Source organism: Euprymna scolopes, chromosome 9 (assembly GCF_053919585.1).
Source record: "Euprymna scolopes isolate OS-2025 chromosome 9, ASM5391958v1, whole genome shotgun sequence".
NCBI lineage: Eukaryota > Metazoa > Mollusca > Cephalopoda > Sepiida > Sepiolidae > Euprymna > Euprymna scolopes.
Genome location: NC_136490.1, coordinates 158,680,990 through 158,702,888, shown reverse-complemented (window position 1 = coordinate 158,702,888; position 21,899 = coordinate 158,680,990). Strand labels below are relative to the sequence as shown.

The 21,899-nt window shown below is 34.3% G+C and overlaps 1 protein-coding gene across 1 annotated transcript in view; it reads left to right on the top strand.

Moving 5' to 3' along the window:
• The window catches only part of LOC145284947 (uncharacterized), a 28,053-nt gene extending 7,824 nt beyond the window's left edge, over positions 1-20,229 (top strand). The window contains exons 3-5 of the mRNA XM_080134043.1: positions 3,742-3,826; positions 10,096-10,217; positions 19,802-20,229. Coding sequence (XP_079990169.1) covers positions 3,742-3,826; positions 10,096-10,217; positions 19,802-19,939 — 345 coding nt within the window. The 3' untranslated portion in view covers positions 19,940-20,229. The remainder of the gene's footprint in view (positions 1-3,741; positions 3,827-10,095; positions 10,218-19,801) is intronic.
• The last annotated feature ends 1,670 nt before the right edge of the window (positions 20,230-21,899 follow it).

Sequence of the window (21,899 nt, the reverse complement as noted above, 5' to 3'; positions counted from 1 at the left end):
GTGCGTCTAAAAATATAGAAACGAATGTCACCCAGTATCTGGCGTTTGATCTCTCAATCCCTAAGTTAGAAAACATAAGTAATCAGAATTAGATTGGTCTCTCCTCCTGTAAACAACTTTTCTCTAAATAAAACCTTTAAAGCTGCAACAAGTCTCCATTGATGTTCCGTACATGAGTTTTATGCGCCCAAGTTGAACAACTAATCAACAGTGACCATACGACGTAATGATACAGTAAAAAACAAAAGAAGCTACGATAAAAAGAATGAAAGACCAGCGAAAGTAAAAACTTTTTTTTTTCGTAATTGCTCATTGGTGATAAGGTACATGTGCACAAGTACAGGTTTATGTAAAAGACATGAATTGTTTAACTTTTGTTTATAAAATGTTACATGTATATTCTCAATTTCATTTTATAATGTTTTTCTTGACGATACGCGAAAGAACGTACGGCGCATTCGAAGAGTTGAATTTCTGTAAATAATTTTTTTTTTTTTACATAGGCATCACCACATTATCAAGGCCAAGAGGCCACTCAAGGATAAGGGTTAAAGAGTGTACAGTAGAAATTGGACAATATAGTAATCATTAGTAATGAAAATTTGGTAAATTTGATAACTTATATGGAACGGCTCATCAAGAACTTACTTACGTTAGACTTGAAGAGAACCATATTGTAGTCAGCCGGAAAGCAGGAAAACGGAAGACAATTCCACAGGCGTGCAGTTCTAAGAAAAAAAGCTTTGTTCATGGAATCTACGTTTAGGTTTAGGCACAGATAAAGAGTGGGGGGAATTATTGATAGTGTTTACAGCTAGACGAGTGTTTCTTGTAAAAGTTTGGTGAGGGGGGACCATAGATTGAAGCTCAGTCGAACACTTTCCATGAAAATAACGATACATCAGAGACAAACTCGCAACATCTCTTCCGTGAGATAGAGGTTGCAAGGAAGAGAAAAGGACATCTCCTACGAGGCTACGAAGTCTATTTTGAACTCTATCAAGGCAGGCCAAGTCCTTTCTAGCAGCTCCTGCCCAGATGTGGCAACAGTATTCCATCCTTGGACGTACCTGGCTCTTTTATAGATAGAGAATAGCATCAGCAGTGAGATATCTCCCGGATCGATAGAAAGATCCCACCATTTTTCCAGCGGCCTTGGCAACAGATTTGATGTACGTGTTCCATTTAAGATCAGGAGTAATGGTCAAGCCAAGAAGCTTGTTAAAACTTGAGGCCTCCTGAAGACGAGAGCCATTCATTTCAATTGATGCCAGATGGGGATCAGAATGTTGATGACATAAAGAGAGAAACTTGGTTTTAGATGCATTAAAAGTAACCAGCCACTCCTTACCCCATTGTACTACGTGCTCAAGATCAGAGGAGAGAGAATTGGAGAGATCTTGGTCGTTTACTGTCTTAGATTTGCTACCATAAATGGTAGTGTCGTCAGCATAGATGTCTACAAATGATGTAAGGATGTGATTTGGAAGATCATTAATATAGATCAGGAAAAGAGTTGGGCCCAGGATGGATCCCTGAGAGACACCAGCATTAATACTGTGAGCTTCTGATTTTTGCCCCTCAACTACTACTCTTATGAACCTATCAGAAAGAAATGATTTAATAATTGAGAAGACATTTCCAGCAATACCATAGCTAGAGATCTTATGAAGTAAACCTTTATGCCATACCCTATCAAAGGCCTTAGATATGTCAAAAGCAATTGCCCTAGAAAGGTTGCCTCCGTCGAGAGATTCACTAATCCTATGAGATATAAGTGTAAGCACATCTGCTGTAGATCTAGCAGAACGGAAACCATATTGCGTGTCACTAAGAAGGTTATTTTTGTTGAGATGTTTGATTACTTGTCTATTTAACACAGATTCCAGCAACTTACTCATGACGCACAGGAGACTTATTGGCCTGTACTGAGAGGGGGTGAGCGATCACCTGAATTCTTAAATACAGGGCATACTGATGAGATTTTCCAGGGAGATGGGAAACTATTCTCCTTAAGACAACGTTTAAACAGTTTTGTAAGTATGGGCGCTAGTTCAGGTTGAAGTTTTTTGAGTACTATAATTGGAATACCGTCAGGGCCAGTTGCTTTACTGGAATCAAGGTTTTTGATTAGCTTGGCAACATCACGTACAGATATACGTATATCACATAGCGTGTTTTCTGATACAGGAGGAAATATTGGGGGTTGGCAGCCTTGATCGCAAAGGGCAGAATTAGCTGCAAAGTTCTTGACAAAGAGTTTGGCTTTGTCTGATGCTGACGAGATTACCTCAGGTCCATTGATAATAGTTGGGATGGAGCACAGGATTCTGTTTGCTATTTGCCAAAACTGGTGGGAACCAAGTCGCTGCTCAGCTACTTTGGACTTAACAGATTGAGCATACAACTATCTTGCATTCTTTATTACTTTCTTACAATAATTGCTGGCAGTCCTGAAAGCGGCTTTAATTTTCATACATCTATTACGTTGGAAACAGTGGAAAAAGTGATTTCTGTGCGCAATGGCAGCAGCACATTCTGGAGAGAACCATGGCTGGCTGTTAGGTTTTTACTGAAGCTTTTTCGGGGGTATGAAACGGTCAATACCTACAATTAACCATTCCGTCAGGTCTAATACTATAGAGGACACATCCTTTTTAAACATGGAATGCAGAGGTAGATCAGATATAAATGTACGGAAGCTATCCCAGTCAGCCTTAGTGTATCGATATACTGTACGATGGAGAGGTACGTCTGGGGACTTATTACATTTCATTTTTATCTTAATTGATACAACAGAGTGGTCGGAAGATCCAAGAGGCGACAGAACAGAAACTGAACATAGTTCAGGGCATTTAAGTAATCCCGATAAATGGATATTAGTTTGGCGTGTGTCCTCTATAGAGAAGCGCTGGCATTCAATCCCGTCCTCAAAACTCGAGGCCCGCATTCGAAACTCGTCCGATACGAAAAATAAGAAAATAAATGCAAATTTAGGCGCTATCGTGGTTCGAGGCGGCAACATGGAAAGACTTTTTTTGTTCGATGGCAGTGATATTTTTATCTCGTGCATGTGAGATTGCTCTCAGTTGCGAAGAATACGAAAAGAGAATTACGACGACGGTGGTTTGGAGGGACAAGAATTAGAACGCTGATTGGTGAATTCCGAATCCGCCCCTTTTTTCTGCTTTCATTGTTTTGAGAATAAGCCAGTGTTTCATCGTAAAAAAAAACAACATAATTTCGACATCGTTCGCTCTCAACTCAAACGAATGTACGTGACTAAAATAGGAAGACAAAACTCTAGATCGTTTTTCATAGTTTACCTCAATAAGGCACACCCGTCCTTTTCTGATCATCAATGAGGACTTGTGAACTTTTCAATGCCTGAACCCCTTGTACACATTGCTTTTCATATTTCTTTGAAATATTTAAAAATATTTTTGTGTCATGAATCGAACAAATTCAACGTTGACGATGATAAATTCGAACAGAGCAATTATATCTTTTATGGAAATCGCTCAAGAAAAGGCATGAAGCCACGATGCCAAGAGCTAAAAAATACTACTTCAAGGTCAAAAACTTGCCAAAGATGATTGTTAGGTTGAATATATTCTAGTCAAGAAAACAGCAATTCTTCCCTCTCTGTCAGAAACATTACTCTTTGTGAAATATTATAGTTCATATTTAAGCAGACAGATAAAAGCCTTTACTAATTTTATATAATGTTTACATTTTTAGTGGCCTAAAGAGGACCCTTTTAATCTCGTTGTGAAAACGGACAAAAACTTAGAATTCAAGAAGGGAACGAAAGTGATTGTTTTCGGTAAGTAACATTGCAGCAAAAGTAAACTTTCGAGACTGATTAACATAAATAAATCACAAAATGATACATAATCTTATAAGTATCGTTCAGACGTATTTGTTTCACGGTATATTAAACTATTTTCGCTAGACGATAGGTACCTCCAAATCTTTGTGCAAAATTGACAAATATTTGCGTAAAATCGGCGACGTAATTTTGTGTATGAATAAAATTGTGTGCAAATTTGACGGATGCTCGAAAGCGCTAGAATGAATATTGTCAGTAACGTCTTTTTGCTATTGTTTTGTTAGATTTTGATTATCGATCAAAAAAAATAATATAATGTGAGCTTACTCTAGTAGACGGAATAATATTACGTGTAATCATTCAAGCAGATAAAATAATATAACGTGAGATCATTCTTAAAGAATGGATACTATAAAGTGAGATTTTTTCAGAAATAAAAATTGTAGACTGTGAAATTCTATCTAGCATAGGATTATTCTAGAAATTTCTTTATCAAGATTGATTAAAATGATGCTTATCTACAAATGTAGACGAAAAGTGCTTTAAGCTACTTTTTATTAAATTTTCGTTGGGTTTTGTACAAATTTCAAAGTTTACACTAGCACAAGCAGTTTTTAATAAGTGATGATTACACTAGCACAAGCAGTTTTTAATAAGTGATGATTACACTAGCACAAGCAGTTTTTTAATAAGTAATGATTACACTTGCACAAGCAATTTTTTAATAAGTGATGATTACACTAGCACAAGCAGTTTTTAATAAGTGATGACTACACTAGCACAAGCAATTTTTTAATAAGTGATGATTACACTAGCACAAGCAATTTTTTAATAAGTGATGATTACACTAGCACAAGCAATTTTTTAATAAGTGATGATTACACTAGCACAAGCAATTTTTTAATAAGTGATGACTACACTTGCACAAGCAATTTTTTAATAAGTGATGATTACACTAGCACAAGCAATTTTTTAATAAGTAATGATTACACTAGCACAAGCAGTTTTTTAATAAGTGATGATTACACTAGCACAAGCAATTTTTTAATAAGTGATGACTACACTAGCACAAGCAATTTTTTAATAAGTAATGATTACACTAGCACAAGCAGCTTTTTAATAAGTGATGATTAAACTAGCACAAGCAATTTTTTAATAAGTGATGACTACACTAGCACAAGCAATTTTTTAATAAGTGATGACTACACTTGCACAAGCAATTTTTTAATAAGTAATGATTACACTAGCACAAGCAATTTTTAATAAGCGATGATTACACTAGCACAAGCAATTTTTTAATAAGTAATGATTACACTAGCACAAGCATTTTTTTAATAAGTAATGATTACACTAGCACAAGCAATTTTTTAATAAGTGATGATTACACTAGCACAAGCAATTTTTTAATAAGGTATGATTATACTAGCACAAGCAAATTTTTGATAAGCGATGATTACACTAGCACAAGCAAATTTTAATAAGTAATGATTACACTAGTACAAGCAATTTTTAATAAGTGATGATTACACTAGCACAAGCAATTTTTACATTAGTGATGATTACATTAACACTAGCCATTTTTACAAATGTTGTATGCTGGTGCACAAGCCATTTTTAATAAGTTATGATTACACTAAAACAAGCAATTCGTGTGATGATTGCGCTGGCACAAACAATTTTTACATTAGGGATGATTATACTAGTATTAGCCATTTTAATAAGTGATGATTACACTAGTACAAGCCAATTTTTATAAATTTAAATCACACTAGCACGAGCAATTTTTTATAAGTAATAGTAACACTAGCACAAGCAGTTTTTATAAATGATGATTACACTAGCAAACGCATTTTTAATAAATGATGGTTACACTACCACAAGCAATTTTTACATTCGTGATAATTAAAATAAAACAAGCAATTTTTACATGAATAATGGTTACACTAGCATTTTTTTATAAGTGATGATTACACTAGCACAAGCAATTTTATAAGTGATGATTACACTAGCATAGCAATTTTTCTAAATGATTATTACACTAGCGCAAGCAATTTTCATAAATGATGCTTACACTAGCACAAGCAATTTTTACATTACATTAATGATAATCAAACAAAAACAAGCAATTTTTAATAAGTGATGATTACACTATCACTAGCAATTTTTAAACATTATATAGCACTAGCACTTTTTAATAAATTATGATTACACTAGCACAAACAATTTTTAATAAATGATGATCATACTAACACGAGCAATTTTTAATCAATGATGGTTACACTAGCAATTTTTATTAATGATCGTTACACTAGCACAAGCAATTTTTACATTAGTGATGGTGAAACTAGCTCTAGCAATTTTTAATAAGTGATTATTACACTAGCAATTTTTAATAAGTCATTATTACACTAGCAATTTTCAAATAAAGTTGATTTAAATTATGCTTATCTACGAATATGGACGAGGTGTGCTTTCCGCTACTTTGTAGAAATTTGAATGATTAACATTTTGGGGTAAGTTTTATTAATAATTTTCAATAAGTGATGGAAACGTTGTTTACCCAATGGGAATTTGCGACAATCGGCTTAAATGACATTTTTTTTTATATGGAGCAACTTTTGCATGAAGTATTTAGGAGAACCCAGGATTATGGATTTAAATTGAAGGACGAGGTATTTACTTCTTTCTCACTGCAAGAATTGTGACACCAGGGTCGAAAAGTAGGATTGAGGAAGCAGTGCCCCTCCAACAAGGGGCACACATACATGCAAAATTACCCGGCCAGTTCCGTCGGCATTTGCCCGTTAGGGCACCTCATGCGACAACCAATAAACTAACCTCTCTTAAAGAGGGAAGGAAAAGCCTGAAAGGGTGGACCTCATAGAATTGTACAGAACCAGAATTACACCGCAATCAACAGGGACCAAATCATTTCAGGAATGATCTAATCTCTGTGTATTTTGAGGATGAAAATCCGTACCCGGAAAATGGAATCTTTCATGAAAAGAAAAATATGTTGATCAAATTTTAGGCTCAGAAATTTTCTTGGTTTAACGAACTGTTATAAGGTGTTTATTCCAAACATGCACAAATTGTGAGCTCCATTAATGAGCTATTAAAAAAGTAAACGTTTGGCTAGAAGAAAAAATGCCAAGAGACATTTGAAATAAACTGAAAAAAATATCCTGACTTCGGAATTATTTGAAACACGCTACAATGCAGATCTCGAGATTATTGTTGCATCTGATTCTAACATTGATGTGACATTGCAGTTTGCACAATAGACAAAATGAAAGATTGATCGCTAAAATCTATCCCGCGATATAAAATATACCAACAAACCGAGAAGAATTTTTTTAGAGTTATATACTAGATTTTATGAGGAAACAGACACTTATGTAAAGAGAAACCTACAACTACCAAGGATGAGCAGTCTTCGTTAACATACTACATCGTACTTCTGTAAATAAAAACACTTCTTAATAGTTTTGTCTCATCTATTATCGGCCTTTTAAGGCCACCACATTTGTAAAAGATAAAATAATATTTCAGTTCGTTATAAAAGATGGAGTGATATCACATAAAATTATTCAAGAAAAGTTGAATAATATAATTTGACATCTTCCTGAAAATAGGATAATATAATATTAGATAATTCCAGAAGATGGAATAGCCTAATGTAAAGTCCTTATAGAAGACGGAATATTATAACATGTGATTCTTATAGAAGACTAGCCTGGGTGTCCGGCGTTGCCCGGGTGTTTGTAGGTGTGTATTGAGCAAAAAAAAAAAGTTATAGTAGACAGGCAGGCAAGGTCGAACCCGGGACGCGAAGGCGGAAAAGAAAGTGGAGGTGTGTGTAAGGGTGTTGGTTGAGCCAAAAAAAAAATAAGGAAAATTGTGAGCACAAAAAAACAAATAGATAAATAAATAAATAATAAATAAAGTGGTAGTAGGCAGGCAGGCTGGAACCCATACCGCGAAGGAGGAAAAGAACGTGAAAAAAAAACGTGACGTGTTTGCTTTTGCGCCCATCGCCAAACCGGAAGTGGCGATAGTTTAAATTAAGGCTTGACAATTGGCGAGGTGATGACTTTCGAAAATGTCGGTGGGGGGAGCGGTCACTTCATGTAGAAAAATGCCCAGTTGAGAGTGAAAGAATTAATGTTTTGGCCAATTTTTGGATATTTACGTCCGAAGGGTCGAGCTACAAAATGATAAAAATTCGTTGCCTCTGTCGAAAGTTTTTGCGAGACATACAAACATACATACATACATTCATACATACATTTAAACAGACGTGAGATTTATATTATAGATGGAATATAAAACTGATAGTACAATATTATTATTAGATTCTACTTAAGCAGTGAACAAAATCATTTGCATTCCATCTAGAAGCTGTAAGAATATTATAACATGGGATCCTTCGAAAAGATGGAATATTGTAATCTTAGATTCTTTTATAATAACGTGTTAAAATTTTGTCTTAACGTCACAAGAATAATTCGGTGTTAATAAAAATGGATGCATGTTTCATAAAGAAATCTGTTGATGAAGGTGTTCTAATGAAGTTCCAGTTGTATACGCCGGAAGTTTGATAATCGATTCTTATTATGATTATTCAAACAAAAAAGTTCTGTCAGCTAAAATATGTTTTAGAATAATTAAAATATTTAGATAGTTATTTACATTAAATAATTACCAGGAATATAAACTTGAAAAATTTATAACATAGTTGACAACAAGTAATTATCTTAGTAACGTATACAAATTACATCATTTAGACGGGGTGTTTTTTTTTTAGATACGTGAAAATCAGTCGAAGTTGGGAGATGGTCTTTTTTTTTTACACAGTGGTCACCACTTATCAAGGCCCGGAAGCCACTCAGGGATAAGGGTTATTGCAAGTACATTACGTTAGTGTGGAGATTTGATGAAGTGTTTACTTAAGTGGATGGTATATTAGGAATTTGTTAACGTTGGACTTGAAGACATCCAAGTTGTAGTCAGGTGGGAAGCAGGCAGACGGAACAGAGTTCCACAGGCGTGTAGTTCTAAGGAAGAAGCTTTGTTCATGGAATCCAGGTTTTGATTTAGGCAGAGATAAAGAGTGGGGGAAATTTTTCACAGTGGATTCAGCTAGACGGGTGTTTTTCGTGAAAGATTGGCGAGGGGGGATCAAAGATTGGAGTTCAGACAGGCACCTGCCATGGAAATAACGATAAAACAAGGATAGGCTTGCAACGTCTCTTCTGTGGGAGAGAGGTTGCAGGGTAGAGAAAAGGGCATCTCCCACTAAGCCACGAAGTCTATTTTGTACTCTGTCAAGACAGGATAGGCTGTTTTTAGCAGCTCCTACCCAGATATGGCAGCAGTATTCCATCCTTGGACGTACTTGGCTTTTATATAGATAGAGAATTGCATCAGTAGTGAGATATCTTCTGGAGCGGTAGAAGGATTCCACCATCTTTCCAGCGACCTTGGCAACAGACTTGATGTACGTGTTTACAGATCATGATGGCTCTAAGTAGTGGGGGTTAGAAATGGCGATAGTCAGAATCAGCGTTGCAACTTTCCAAAAGCGAAAAAATATTTTGGAATAAAACGTTGCCCAAAATAAAACCCGAGGCTCTGTTATTTCTTGTGGAAGAATTTCCATTGCAGCTTCCCGTCAAACAGGACCAAAGATGGACCAGATATGTTCCCGATTGGCCAAATGTTGAAACCCCAAATAAGTTTTATTCGTCCTTTGTGTTGTAAAAGTATTTATGTGTATTAATATCCTGTCATAAACTGTACTTAAATGTACATACACAAACGACCTCTAGATAGACAATCACAAAACTAGACGGTCATAGTTGAACACTCTTTATACGCACATTTATTATATATTAAAGACACCTGTGTGTGTATATATATATATATATATAGAGAGAGAGAGACAGACAGACAGACAGAGAGAGAGAGGGGGAGAAAGAAAGAGAGGTCCCAGTTACATAACAGTACGAGGAAAGTATGAAAAATTATCAATAACATTATTACGGCAAGAGAAGCATTTCTCAATAAATATTGCATTTTTACTTTAAATAACTCTAAAACGTTGCTTTTCATTCATTTTTTATTTAAACTACATGAAAGAACGAAGCACATGTTCTGCCATAATAGAAAATAAATCATTTAGGTTTACGTTTTACAGAAAATTATAACTTGATTTGGAACGTGTGTGTTTAATCGGTTCTAATTTTGTAAATATGCTTCAGGTCATAATAAAGAGTGGTACATTTATGCAAAAAGGTGTCCAGGAATTATGCGAGTGGATCAGCAGATGACTGCCCAAATTAACGCCATTAAAATGTCTTACAAGCCTCATTGTGAGTGTGCTGTGAGTATCTTTATATATAATTGGTCAGTTTATGAATGCTTAGTATATAAAATTGTTTTATCGTCAAAATATCTGCATTTTGTAGTCAATTGTAATATTTTCCAATCGATTATTGGCGTGCTTGCGCCTTCTTTGATCTCTGAAAATGTTTTTTAATGTTTTGTTATAATACAAAGTTTCTCAAATGAAATATCTTTTTGTGATTCGAGCTTATACAAATGTTTATGAATAAGCAGTTAGTTTGCAATGGACAATGTTTGCGAGTGGGGTAGCTGCAGTTTTTCTCTTCATTATTCATTTTCTTGAGATGAAGATTGACTATTCGTATTGTTTGGATTCTTCAGACTACTGTTCTCATCCTGAGTATTATTTTCAGAACATTTCGGTCGATGTAACCTCCGTGCTTCTCCACGTGTATCTTGTAGAACTTGGAAATCTTTCTGTCGAGCTCAGAAACCTTTCTGTCTGTCTCCAGAATCTGCACGGAATGTTAAATGTAGCACTTTATTTAATTTATGGCTAGCATGTTCACGTTCTGTCAGCCATTGATCTGTCACGGTAAAAGTTCTAAGTAATTCGCAATTATATTTTAGTGTCTGAAGACGGTCGAAGGTTACATCGGCTGAAACGTTGTGGAAAAAATCAACCAAGATGAGAACAATAGTCCGAACAGTCTAAATAATACAAAAAATAAAACGTTTTTAATCTATAATTACATATTTTAAATGCAAGGAAATAAACGGATATTGATATTTCTGTTTGTGTGCATGTATCACTTTGTAAATAGTCGTGCTGTGGGCGCGTGAGTTTGTGGACGCTTATTGCTCCTACTAAGGATTTTAGTAATGTTTTTTGTAATTATAAACTATCTTTCTTCAATTCCGGAATAAGTTTTAATCGTTCCACACGTATCGAATATCATTCAGTGATTGAAGTCCGTGTTTCATTTGGCTTAGAATCCATTAATAAAGCTTAGATACACTCGGTGAAAGTATTATTCCGGAATAAAATGTAGCTATAATTTATTCAATCTCTCACGCATAAATATATCTCACGCATAAATATATAATAAATACAATATATTAAAAACACAATATGCAAAAACCATGCGTGTAAAAACGTGTATATAATATTATTATTATTATTATTATTATTATTATTATTATTATTATTATTATTATTATTATTATTATTTTATGTACGTATTTATTTTATGTATTATCATTATGATTTTATGTATATAAAATTTTATGCAACTATTTTCAATATTTACTTCGACAGTGTTCGATACGTAAATAAAGCTAAAATAATTATTGAATACCATAATATCGAAATCAAATACTAAAAACAGAACATCAATAGATATAATAAGACTAAAAATAGACAAAAAAGGAATATAACTTGGTATACGCCACCCTATAACTAAATGGTAAAAAACAAAACTCAGCAAAATATTCTTAAATCTTATCGGAAAACTCTTCCCGTAAAAAAACCCTTGTACAAAATCTTTATAAAAACAACCTAAAGCTGTACTGTAGTTGTCATGAGAACTTAGATATGATAATTAAAGCACATAATAAAAAAATATTAAAAACTGGGGGAAGGGGGTAACAAAAAAGAAAATAATGAAAAAACTAGTTAAAAGGATGTCCAACATAACAATAACAAAAATAACACACACAAAATATAATTAGTAGAGATACTAATGACGCAAATCGCAATACAAATAAAACACTTGCAATGCGTAAAAATGTAACCGTAGAACGTATGCAATCTGTCATAAATGCCTAACGTAAACCATCGTTTTCCAGGTCATAATATTTGCCAAATGAAACTCGACTAGAAAATATTATTTAGGAAATACCTCCCTGGATTTTAAAAGCAGATATTATGACCACAGAAGGACATTGAAAAACGAAAACTGCTGAATAAAAACAGCATTAGCGAACCACTACTTTTTATTACTGCCCTGGTCGCTCTCGTAGTTTGTACTTTTGACAGCTGACGTCTTTCCTTCATCCCCATCCTTTGAACCTCCTCAATGATCTGGTTCCGGCAGTTCCTGGAGTAAAGGTGCTCGTTAAAGGCCTTAGTAATATCTACTCTCTGGTAGTCGTGAGAAGAAACCAAGATCCATTAAGGAGCTGTTTTGGCTTTTTTCGTTACTACTTGCTGATGGTGAACCTGTAGAGCAGTTATTCATCAAAGGAGATCCTGCTGTTAAAATGGATCAATTTTGAGGTGGTATGGACACAGAAAGTCCTAATGGATCGACAGGTGAATGGTTTTGTAGTTTTTGGTTGTGCTCTTTAGGTAGAGTATTTGTTGATGAAGGGAATTGTGAACAGGCATTTTTTTTTCACTGCCATGTGATGTGTCTATTAGTGATGGTAATTACAGGAATTGCAATAGGATTTTCCCTTGGACATTTGTTTCTTATTAGGGTTGCTATTTCAGATCTTATGTGGTCTAGCTCAGCGTTACTAAATAGAATTCCTGCTGCTATACCTTTGGCAGGTTATTTTTCGAGGTGCAACTTCTCACTTGCCTGCACATAGGTGGAAAAATATTTCCCTCAATGTATTTGTTCTCTGTTTTTATTTGGCGTGTTTGGTTTTAACATATTCCATTGCATTGCTCATTTTTCTTCGCTTTCCCATCTAGCCTCTTGTCTTTGTCTGGCATCTTACCCGACGGGAAGATAGTCTCTTTCCGCCACTATAAGGGCTTCACTTTCTGAGATATATTGGCCCATTTGGAACTATAAGGGCTTCACTTTCTGAGATATATTGGCCCATTTGGAAAACAAGAGACCGTAGGTGGGCGACTGTTGTATTCCTCTTCTTTTCAGGGAGAGATAGCGCTTGAAGTTTTACTTAAATTTTCAAACTTTGAATAGTGGTAGCAAAACAATAAAACCTTTTTTCTGCAACTAACCATGGCTGGGCTTTTAACCATCTAATGATCTGAATTGTATTGGTTGCTGCAGTTGGTGTTGAAAGAATGTCAGGGTTTTTTTTTATCAGGGCCGCGTGACTAACCCTGTTATGATTATCATGCCACTTCCAGAGAGGAGAAGGTTTACACTATTACTTACCTCTTCACATCTCGTGTATAAACGGGTTGATGGACCCTTTTTATCCTGAGTGCCGCCCTGCCAATATGTAGATTTATTTTCTCGTTTTTTTTTTATTAATTAATTCCTCGTTATCTACAGATTCTTATTTGTTACTAGCAAGGTGACCCGACGTTTTCCAGGATTGAATGATGATTAACGAATATTTCAAACCCCCATATTTTTAGTTTCATTAAAATCGATGAAATAGCCCATATTTTTTTCAATCAAATCGATTGATTGCCTGCTCTAGTTGGGGACATCGCGATGCACCTGGAGGATGCTTCACATGCCGCTCACGGTGACTAAGTTCACAATATATTATAGTTTACATTGCACTGTAGAGAGCCTACAACTGATTTTATAAAATTATTTTTATATATGATGTCAAGTATCATGGTTCAGTTGTGCTCTAAGCACAAACAGTCATTTTGAACGCGCTCTTATCATATCTAATAACTTACTGTTGATTTTATATGGCTGACATTATGTGTTGAGCGATAATAGTGGCGTGAATTTAAGTTTAAAATGAAAAAAGTCAAGTATCATGGTGAAATTGTGCTTTAAATAGAAACATTTATTTCGAACGTGTCCCTAACATATTAAAGAACTTAATGGCGATTCTATATTCGAGGCTTTCGTCTTGTGTACTAATAAAACTTCTGAAATGCTGTGTAAGTTGTTAACTTTGGTCAAAATCGTCGTTTGCTTCTTTCATCAGATTATTTCGATTATCAATGATTGATGCTTATCGAAGACATTTTGACACAAAACCTAAGAACACTGCCAGGTACATAAAGTACTTCCATGTGGAATTTCATAAAAATCTACCCAGCCGTTTTGAGTCCATAAAGCACGAACTCACAGACATACAAACACACAAACAAAGTTCGTTTTATATAATAGTAGAGATACATATTATGTTTGCGTTTAGAGATACAGATTAATGTCCCCGTTCACAAACTGAGGAAGATGCTGGATGGTTTTAAATACTTGGTCAGGGTTTAATTATGATGGAAAATAACCTCACGTAAGGGCCTCTGACAAACCCCTATCAAACACCTCCAAGAATGGGGTCTAGTAAGCATTCACGATTCTCGGACAATGTGGTCTGGTTTTCCCACTGAAGACTTACCTGCAAAGAGTTGCCTTTTAGGGGTATTCGAGTCTGCTATGAACGAATATCACAAAGAAATGTGAATGAAATGTGTATGACATGTGAATGAAATGTGTATGAAATGTGTATGAAATGTGACTGAAATGCGTATGAAATGTGAATGAAATGTGTATGAAATTTGAATGAAATGTGAATGAAATGTGTATGAAATGTGAATGAAATGTGAATGAAATGTGTATGAAATGTGAATGAAATGTGTATGAAATGTGAATGAAATGTGTATGAAATGTGTATGAAAATGTGAATGAAATGTGAATGAAATGTGTATGAAAATGTGAATGAAATGTGAATGAAATGTGTATGAAATGTGAATGAAATGTGTATGAAATGTGTATGAAATGTGAATGAAATGTGAATGAAAATGTGAATGAAATGTGTATGAAATGTGAATGAAATGTGTATGAAAATGTGAATGAAATGTGAATGAAATGTGTATGAAATGTGAATAAAATGTGTATGAAATGTGAATGAAATGTGTATGAAATGTGAATGAAATGTGAATGAAATGTGTATGAAATGTGAATGAAATGTGTATGAAAATGTGAATGAAATGTGAATGAAATGTGTATAAAAATGTGAATGAAATGTGAATGAAATGTGTATGAAATGTGAATGAAATGTGAATGAAATGTTTATGAAATGTGAATGAAATGTGTATGAAAATGTGAATGAAATGTGAATGAAATGTGTATGAAAATGTAAATGAAATGTGAATGAAATGTGTATGAAATGTGAATGAAATGTGTATGAAATGTGTATGAAATGTGAATGAAATGTGTATGAAAATGTGAATGAAATGTGAATGAAATGTGTATGAAATGTGAATGAAATGTGTATGAAATGTGAATGAAATGTGTATGAAATGTGAATGAAATGTGTATGAAAATGTGAATGAAATGTGAATGAAATGTGTATGAAAATGTGAATGAAATGTGTATGAAATGTGAATGAAATGTGTATGAAATGTGAATGAAATGTGTATAAAAATGTGAATGAAATGTGAATGAAATGTGTATGAAATGTGAATGAAATGTGAATGAAATGTGTATGAAATGTGAATGAAATGTGAATGAAAATGTGAATGAAATGTGAATGAAATGTGTATGAAAATGTGAATGAAATGTGTATGAAATGTGAATGAAATGTGAATGAAAATGTGAATGAAATGTGAATGAAATGTGTATGAAAATGTGTATGAAATGTGAATGAAATGTGTTTGAAATGTGAATGAAATGTGTAATAAAATGTGAATGAAATGTGAATGAAATGTGTATGAAATGTGAATGATAAGGCCTTCAGTTTTGCATGTTTTGTTTTATACTTTAAACTGACCGCCATTTTTTTATGTCAGAAAAGTTGAACAATTTTTTTTTTTGTTTTTTGTTTTTTCTATACGCAAAAAATTGACGAAAAAAATCTGGAAACTTGAAAGGTGTTGTGTTTTTTTTTTTTAAGAAAAAAAATCTGGAAACTTTAATATCTCTAAAAAGCAACTCTTTAAAGGGAAGTCTTCAGTGGGACAACCAGGCCACATTGACATGTTTCTCTTTGTTTTAGCTTTTCTCTTTTGTTTAATTTTCTTATCAGTTTGTTCAATCTGAGATGGCGCATTCTACCGGATGCTAAACATTTATTCGCCATCTTATATATTCGAACCGACATATCTAAAGATTCTAACCGTCCCTTTAAGTGTACTTGTTCGAATCTCGCCTGCACTTGGTTCACCACGTATAGTTGCAAGGTAGTTTTTGAAATTCTTTTTCATGGGTCAAGTTGCTCCTATAATAACTAGAATGATAGAGATCTTCCAGTTTCTTTCCATGTCACATAGAATTGATATTTCGTTATCTTTTCTCACTTCATTATAGATCCCCGAATGTCTTGGCCATAATTAGATTTTCAGATTAGACTATAAATATGGGAATTTAGTACTGCATGTCATGCTAGTATAACTTTATCATTAAAAAAAGTTAATACTATCTTTGGTTATGTTATTTAAAATGACTTACCTTTACTCCTGACCTGAAATGGAACACGTAAACCAAGTCAGTTGCCAAGGTCGCTGGAAAAATGGTAGGATCCTTCTACTACTCCAGAAGATATCTCACTGCTGATGCAATTATTTATCTATATAAAAGCCAAGTACGTCCAAGGATGGAGTACTGCTGCCACATCTGGGCAGGAGCTGCTAAAAACAGCCTATTCTGCCTTGACAGAGTACAAAATAGACTTCGTGGCTTAGTGGGGGGGATGCTCTTTTCTCTACCCTGCAACCTCTCTCCCACAGAAGAGACGTTGCGAGCCTGTCTTTGTTTTATCGTTATTTCGATGGCAAATGCTCGTCTGAGCTCCAATCTCTGGTCCCCCTCGCCAATCTTTCACGATAAACACCCGTCTAGCTGAAACCACTGTCAGTAATTTTCTCCACTCTTTATCTGTGCTTAAACCAAAACGTAGATTCCATGAACAAAGCTTCTTTCTTAGAAGTGCACGCCTGTGGAACTCTCTTCCGTTTGCCTGTTTCTCACCTGACTGCAACTTGGATGTCTTCAAGTCCAACATAAACAAATTCCTGATGAATCGCCCCCTTAAGTAAGCCACTTTATCAAATCTCCAATACTAACGATTACTACGGTATTCTCCCATTGATTAGTGAACACGCAATAACCCTTATCCCCGAGTGGTTTCCGGGCCTTGATAAGTAGTGACTACTTTGTAAAAAAGATCACCTATACATCTATAAAAATGAGAATGTGTGTGTGCTTGTGTGAGGACACTTTTCAACCTATATACTCAAAGAATGTTTTATCTACAAACTTGAGATTTGGTATATAGGGTGTTCAGATATGTGAAAAACTTTTTGATTGGTTTTCATCCGGAAAAAAGGCTGATAAGGGGTCAAAATTGAAAATAGGTACGTGGGGGGGTATCAGATTTTAATCTGTTTGTCAACTGTTTAACGAATGTGCGTGTGTGAATCGTTCACCTGACAGATTACGTATATTAGGAATAAGTAAGTTTGTAAACACGTTTTGAAGGTCGTGTCAAGCTGGCCTAATGGTTATCGTACTCGATTCGCTGTCTTTAGGTTTTGGTTTCGATCTCAGCTTGAGTATTTATTTACTTACAAGAAGTACACTGTTTAGAAAAAAACACAATACTTACATGTTTCAGTTTCTTTCCGTTTTTTTACTTCATTTTTTTAAAGAAATTTAATGTTACGTTCAATACCTACGGTTTGAAATAAATAAGAAATATGTATTAATTAAAATATAACATTTAAGCGTATTTTACGACCGGGTAACACTGAGTGTCCTGCTAGTATACACTGTACTTCACTTCTTGCTGTATATTCTCTGACGCTAGACTTTTATGCGGTTTTCTTAAACTTAAAGGCAACATGATGTACAAACCATTCTTTAAAACCCTTACATATTTCTTTGATGTTTTACTTTCTATTTTAATCAGTCTTTCGATGGTGCTTCTCAATTATTTACAATTAGTTTCAAGTTGGTTTCATTGTCTTCTTAAACATTGTTCCTGGTTTATGTTACGGTGTCTTCCCTCTATCTATCTATCTATCTATCTATCTATCTCGCCATAAAATAGCTGTCATGGGGCTCTTTCGGCGCTCATCATAACCAGATGTCTATCCAGCGCATTTGATTTTAGATCATTTGCATTTCTACATCGCTCATTAATTGTTCAAAAACTACATTGTCAGGCGCGAGAGTCTTCCAGTCGACGTTAAGTATTCTCCGAATACAACTTTGATAAGATGTTTCTAACAGATGGTAATGCTGCCAAATGCCATGGCCTATATAATAGAATAATAATACACGTTTCATGAACACTTAAATTTATCTTTGATGCAATTCCATGGTTTGGTCAGACACGTTTCTCCAGTTTGACAAAAGTTGAACTTACTTCAGCTATTCTAAGATTTATCTTTTTATGCGGTCCCTACTTAACGTACTACTTACTCTAAACTTTCCGTGACTTTTTATCTCTATTAATATAAGAGAACTTGAATACCTACGGAAGGAAACTTGAATTTTTTTTAATGGTAGTCACCACTTATCAAGTCCCGGAAGCCACTCAGAGATAAGGGTTATTGCGTGTGCAGTAATCAATGGGATAGTATCGTAGTAATCGTTAGTATTGGAGATTTGATAAAGTGTCTTACTTAAGGGGGCGGTTCATCAGGAATTTGTTTATGTTAGACTTGAAGATATCCAAGTTGTAGTCGGGTGAGAAACAGACAAACGAAAGAGAAACACTATTTGAGTGTCTCTCTATACATAGGTTTATTATGACAACTTGGTATAAAGATACTTTTCGATACACGTGAATCCTGACTAAATATTCAAGTATTCGCGGCCCAAATAAGATCTTCTCTGCATAGCTAATACACACTGGCTTTTATGAGGAATGCTGCCCCTTCTCTAGGTGACGTTACCTCAAGTAACATCAAGAAGCTGGATTCTCCACCAGATTAGATGATTTCTTGTCCTAAAATCCGGTAACACCACAAAAAAGATAGACTATAACATATTTAAATGGTCAATTAGGGAAAGAAAATTGTGCCTGAGAGGAAAAGGAGTTCGACAGAAAGATTCCCGAGTTCGACAAGATACATCTGCAGAAAGAGTTTAAATCGCTCGAAACGTGTGTAAGATGAGGACAATAGTCCGAACAAACCAAATAATACAAACAGTCAAGCCATTCATGAAATTTTAGGTTGTTTTTTTTTTAAACGACGCGATCATAAAGTATTTAACTATAAACTTAACACATTTCCAATCATTATATATGAGCATTAGCATACACGCATCAGAAGAACCACACAAACAAAAGGAAAGATTTGCTAAAAGCGCACAAATATACATCAATATGTCCATAATTATATTTTTACACAAATATACATGCAAATTTACATTCCTAAAACTAAAACTACATAACGAAATATTACAGAATTGAAAACATTAACATTATTAATTTATAGTGAACTTTTATTTTTATCCATTATATAAAAGGTAATACCAATTTTATTTATAGTCAATTTTGACCTTGATGTATTTTGGCTGTAGCAATTTTCATATAAAAAACAATTATCCCTTATTCTGACCAATTTTCACTGCAAGCCGCATCCAAAAGTTAACATTGTTTTATAATTGAAGGCAAGTTATGATTGGTTGTGGCAGATGCAGTTGAATGAGAATTAGTATATCAAAAGTCTGTCGACATTTCTTTTTACTTACATTTTTATGTTTTTTTTGTTTTTATTTGCAGGCTGAAATTACCAAGTATCACTTAGCTATGGGTTGTGAATATTTATATTCTTACATGAAAAAATTTAATGGCAAATGCTTCTGGACAAGAACTAAAGATTATACGGAATGTAAATGGAGGTATTACGTGATGGGCTAAGCTAGAAAATACGACGACAACCAACGTTGATTATTACGTTGAGATTTTTCCTTGTTTATATTTTTGCAGTAGAAAAAGAAAATCAATCACTATAAAAACAAGAAATCTTGACAACCTGACATGAAGATTTTAACAAAACTTTCTATTAAACAAGTATTTCTGTCATCTTTTTTTATGTGGTGACATGTTGTAATGATATTTCTCATGATATTATCGTTTATATTGTTATTTTTTAACCCGTATTACAAGGGGTTAAACTTAAAAAGTAATAAAGTCTCGATGAAAATAAATTATATACTTTTCAGTCTCTCACTCTCAGACACGCGCGTGCGCACACACACACACACGCGCGCGCACACACACACACACACACACACACACACACATAGTAAGTTTTGAAAATATGTATGGCAATTAAGCTCCATAGAAATTTCTGTTTTATCCTCGTGAGGATTTGTCAGGCTATTGCATGGAATTAAAGTTGCTTCGTGTTTTTATATATCCCCGTATTACTGGGTTTACAAGTCAGCTTATCAGATTCTTAGTTATTCATACACCCATTCATTATAGCTAATGAGCGCGTGTGCATCTGTTTCTTTATTGTTTAAGTGGGGATTTTTTGTGATTGGAAATGATCTATTTTTAATTTGGATGTTTTTACTTACATGTTTTTTCAGATATTACGATCACATAAGTACATTCAAATACGGAAAATGTCGAATAAAAACTGCATTAGCAAACCACTACTATGTATGTGTGCATATTTAGGTATCAAATCATTGTTCAAACAGATCATATTGAATAGACGGTTTTCTTTTTTCTGATGATCTGTTTTCGATTTGACGAGCAATTCTTTTGGTTTCTTGGGGTAAATACTGTATTATGAAACCGACTGATTTTATGGCAGCCATTTTTTCTTGGGCGCTTTCGATCCATGATCGTTATGATAATGAATATGTGTGTGCTTTTTAATGGTGCAACCATTTTGTATTAAAAGAACATTAAACAAAAATTAATTATATTTATGAAACATTAAACAAAAATTCATTATATTTATGAAAAACGTATTTTATTTTATTTACCTCCTGTCTAAGAGGTTAGACACAAGGTCAAGTATTCTTTTGCTGAAAGTGTTTCTGTGAACCGAACTGGATGGAACTGGTTTTTAGTCTGTGTCGTTAATAGCTTGGCCACCATCACCATAAAAATCATTTTATTATTCATTACACGTGTTAGTGGAACATTGTGTTTGAACACGAAATTATATTTGAAAACGAAATTTGTATTTGAAATATAAAATTATATATTCAAGATTCAGGTCCTATCTGAAACCTGTGCTGGAGACTGAGGGTGGCTTTTTCAACTGAGCCTTATCTATCAGATCAACTCTACGAGTTCAATTCTGGGAATTATACACCTAGATATGGCCGTTTATTTTCAAAATGTGTCAAATAAACACCAAACAATCTGTAGTGTAATAAGTATTTTGTGTGGAAATTTCTCTTTCAAACTGAAGCGGAAGAGACGGGTTGATGAATGAGTAACAGCCGCTCTTTGAGTTTCTTTATATTATTTGGATTCTTTGGACTACTGTTCTTATTTTGAGTATTATTTTCACAAGGCTTTGGTTGATATAACCTCCGACTTTCTTTAATTGTATCTTGTGGAACTCAGGAATCTTTCTGTCGAATTCGGGAATCTACGCAGAATTTCGAATGGAACTCTTTATTTAACCTAAGGGATGGCATGCTCTCGTCTCGTCAATCATTACTGGGTAGATGAGTTAAGTAATTTGGAATTGTATTTTAGCGTGACCCTAGGATTGAGCCTTCAACCTCCAGAAGAGTGTATACGCGTTGTGAAAATCCGAAGAATCCAAATAATACGAATAATCAACCCTCATCTCAAAAATTCTTAAACGTAATTTGCTTTTTACTTAGCGAATTCGTCATGTATTTCT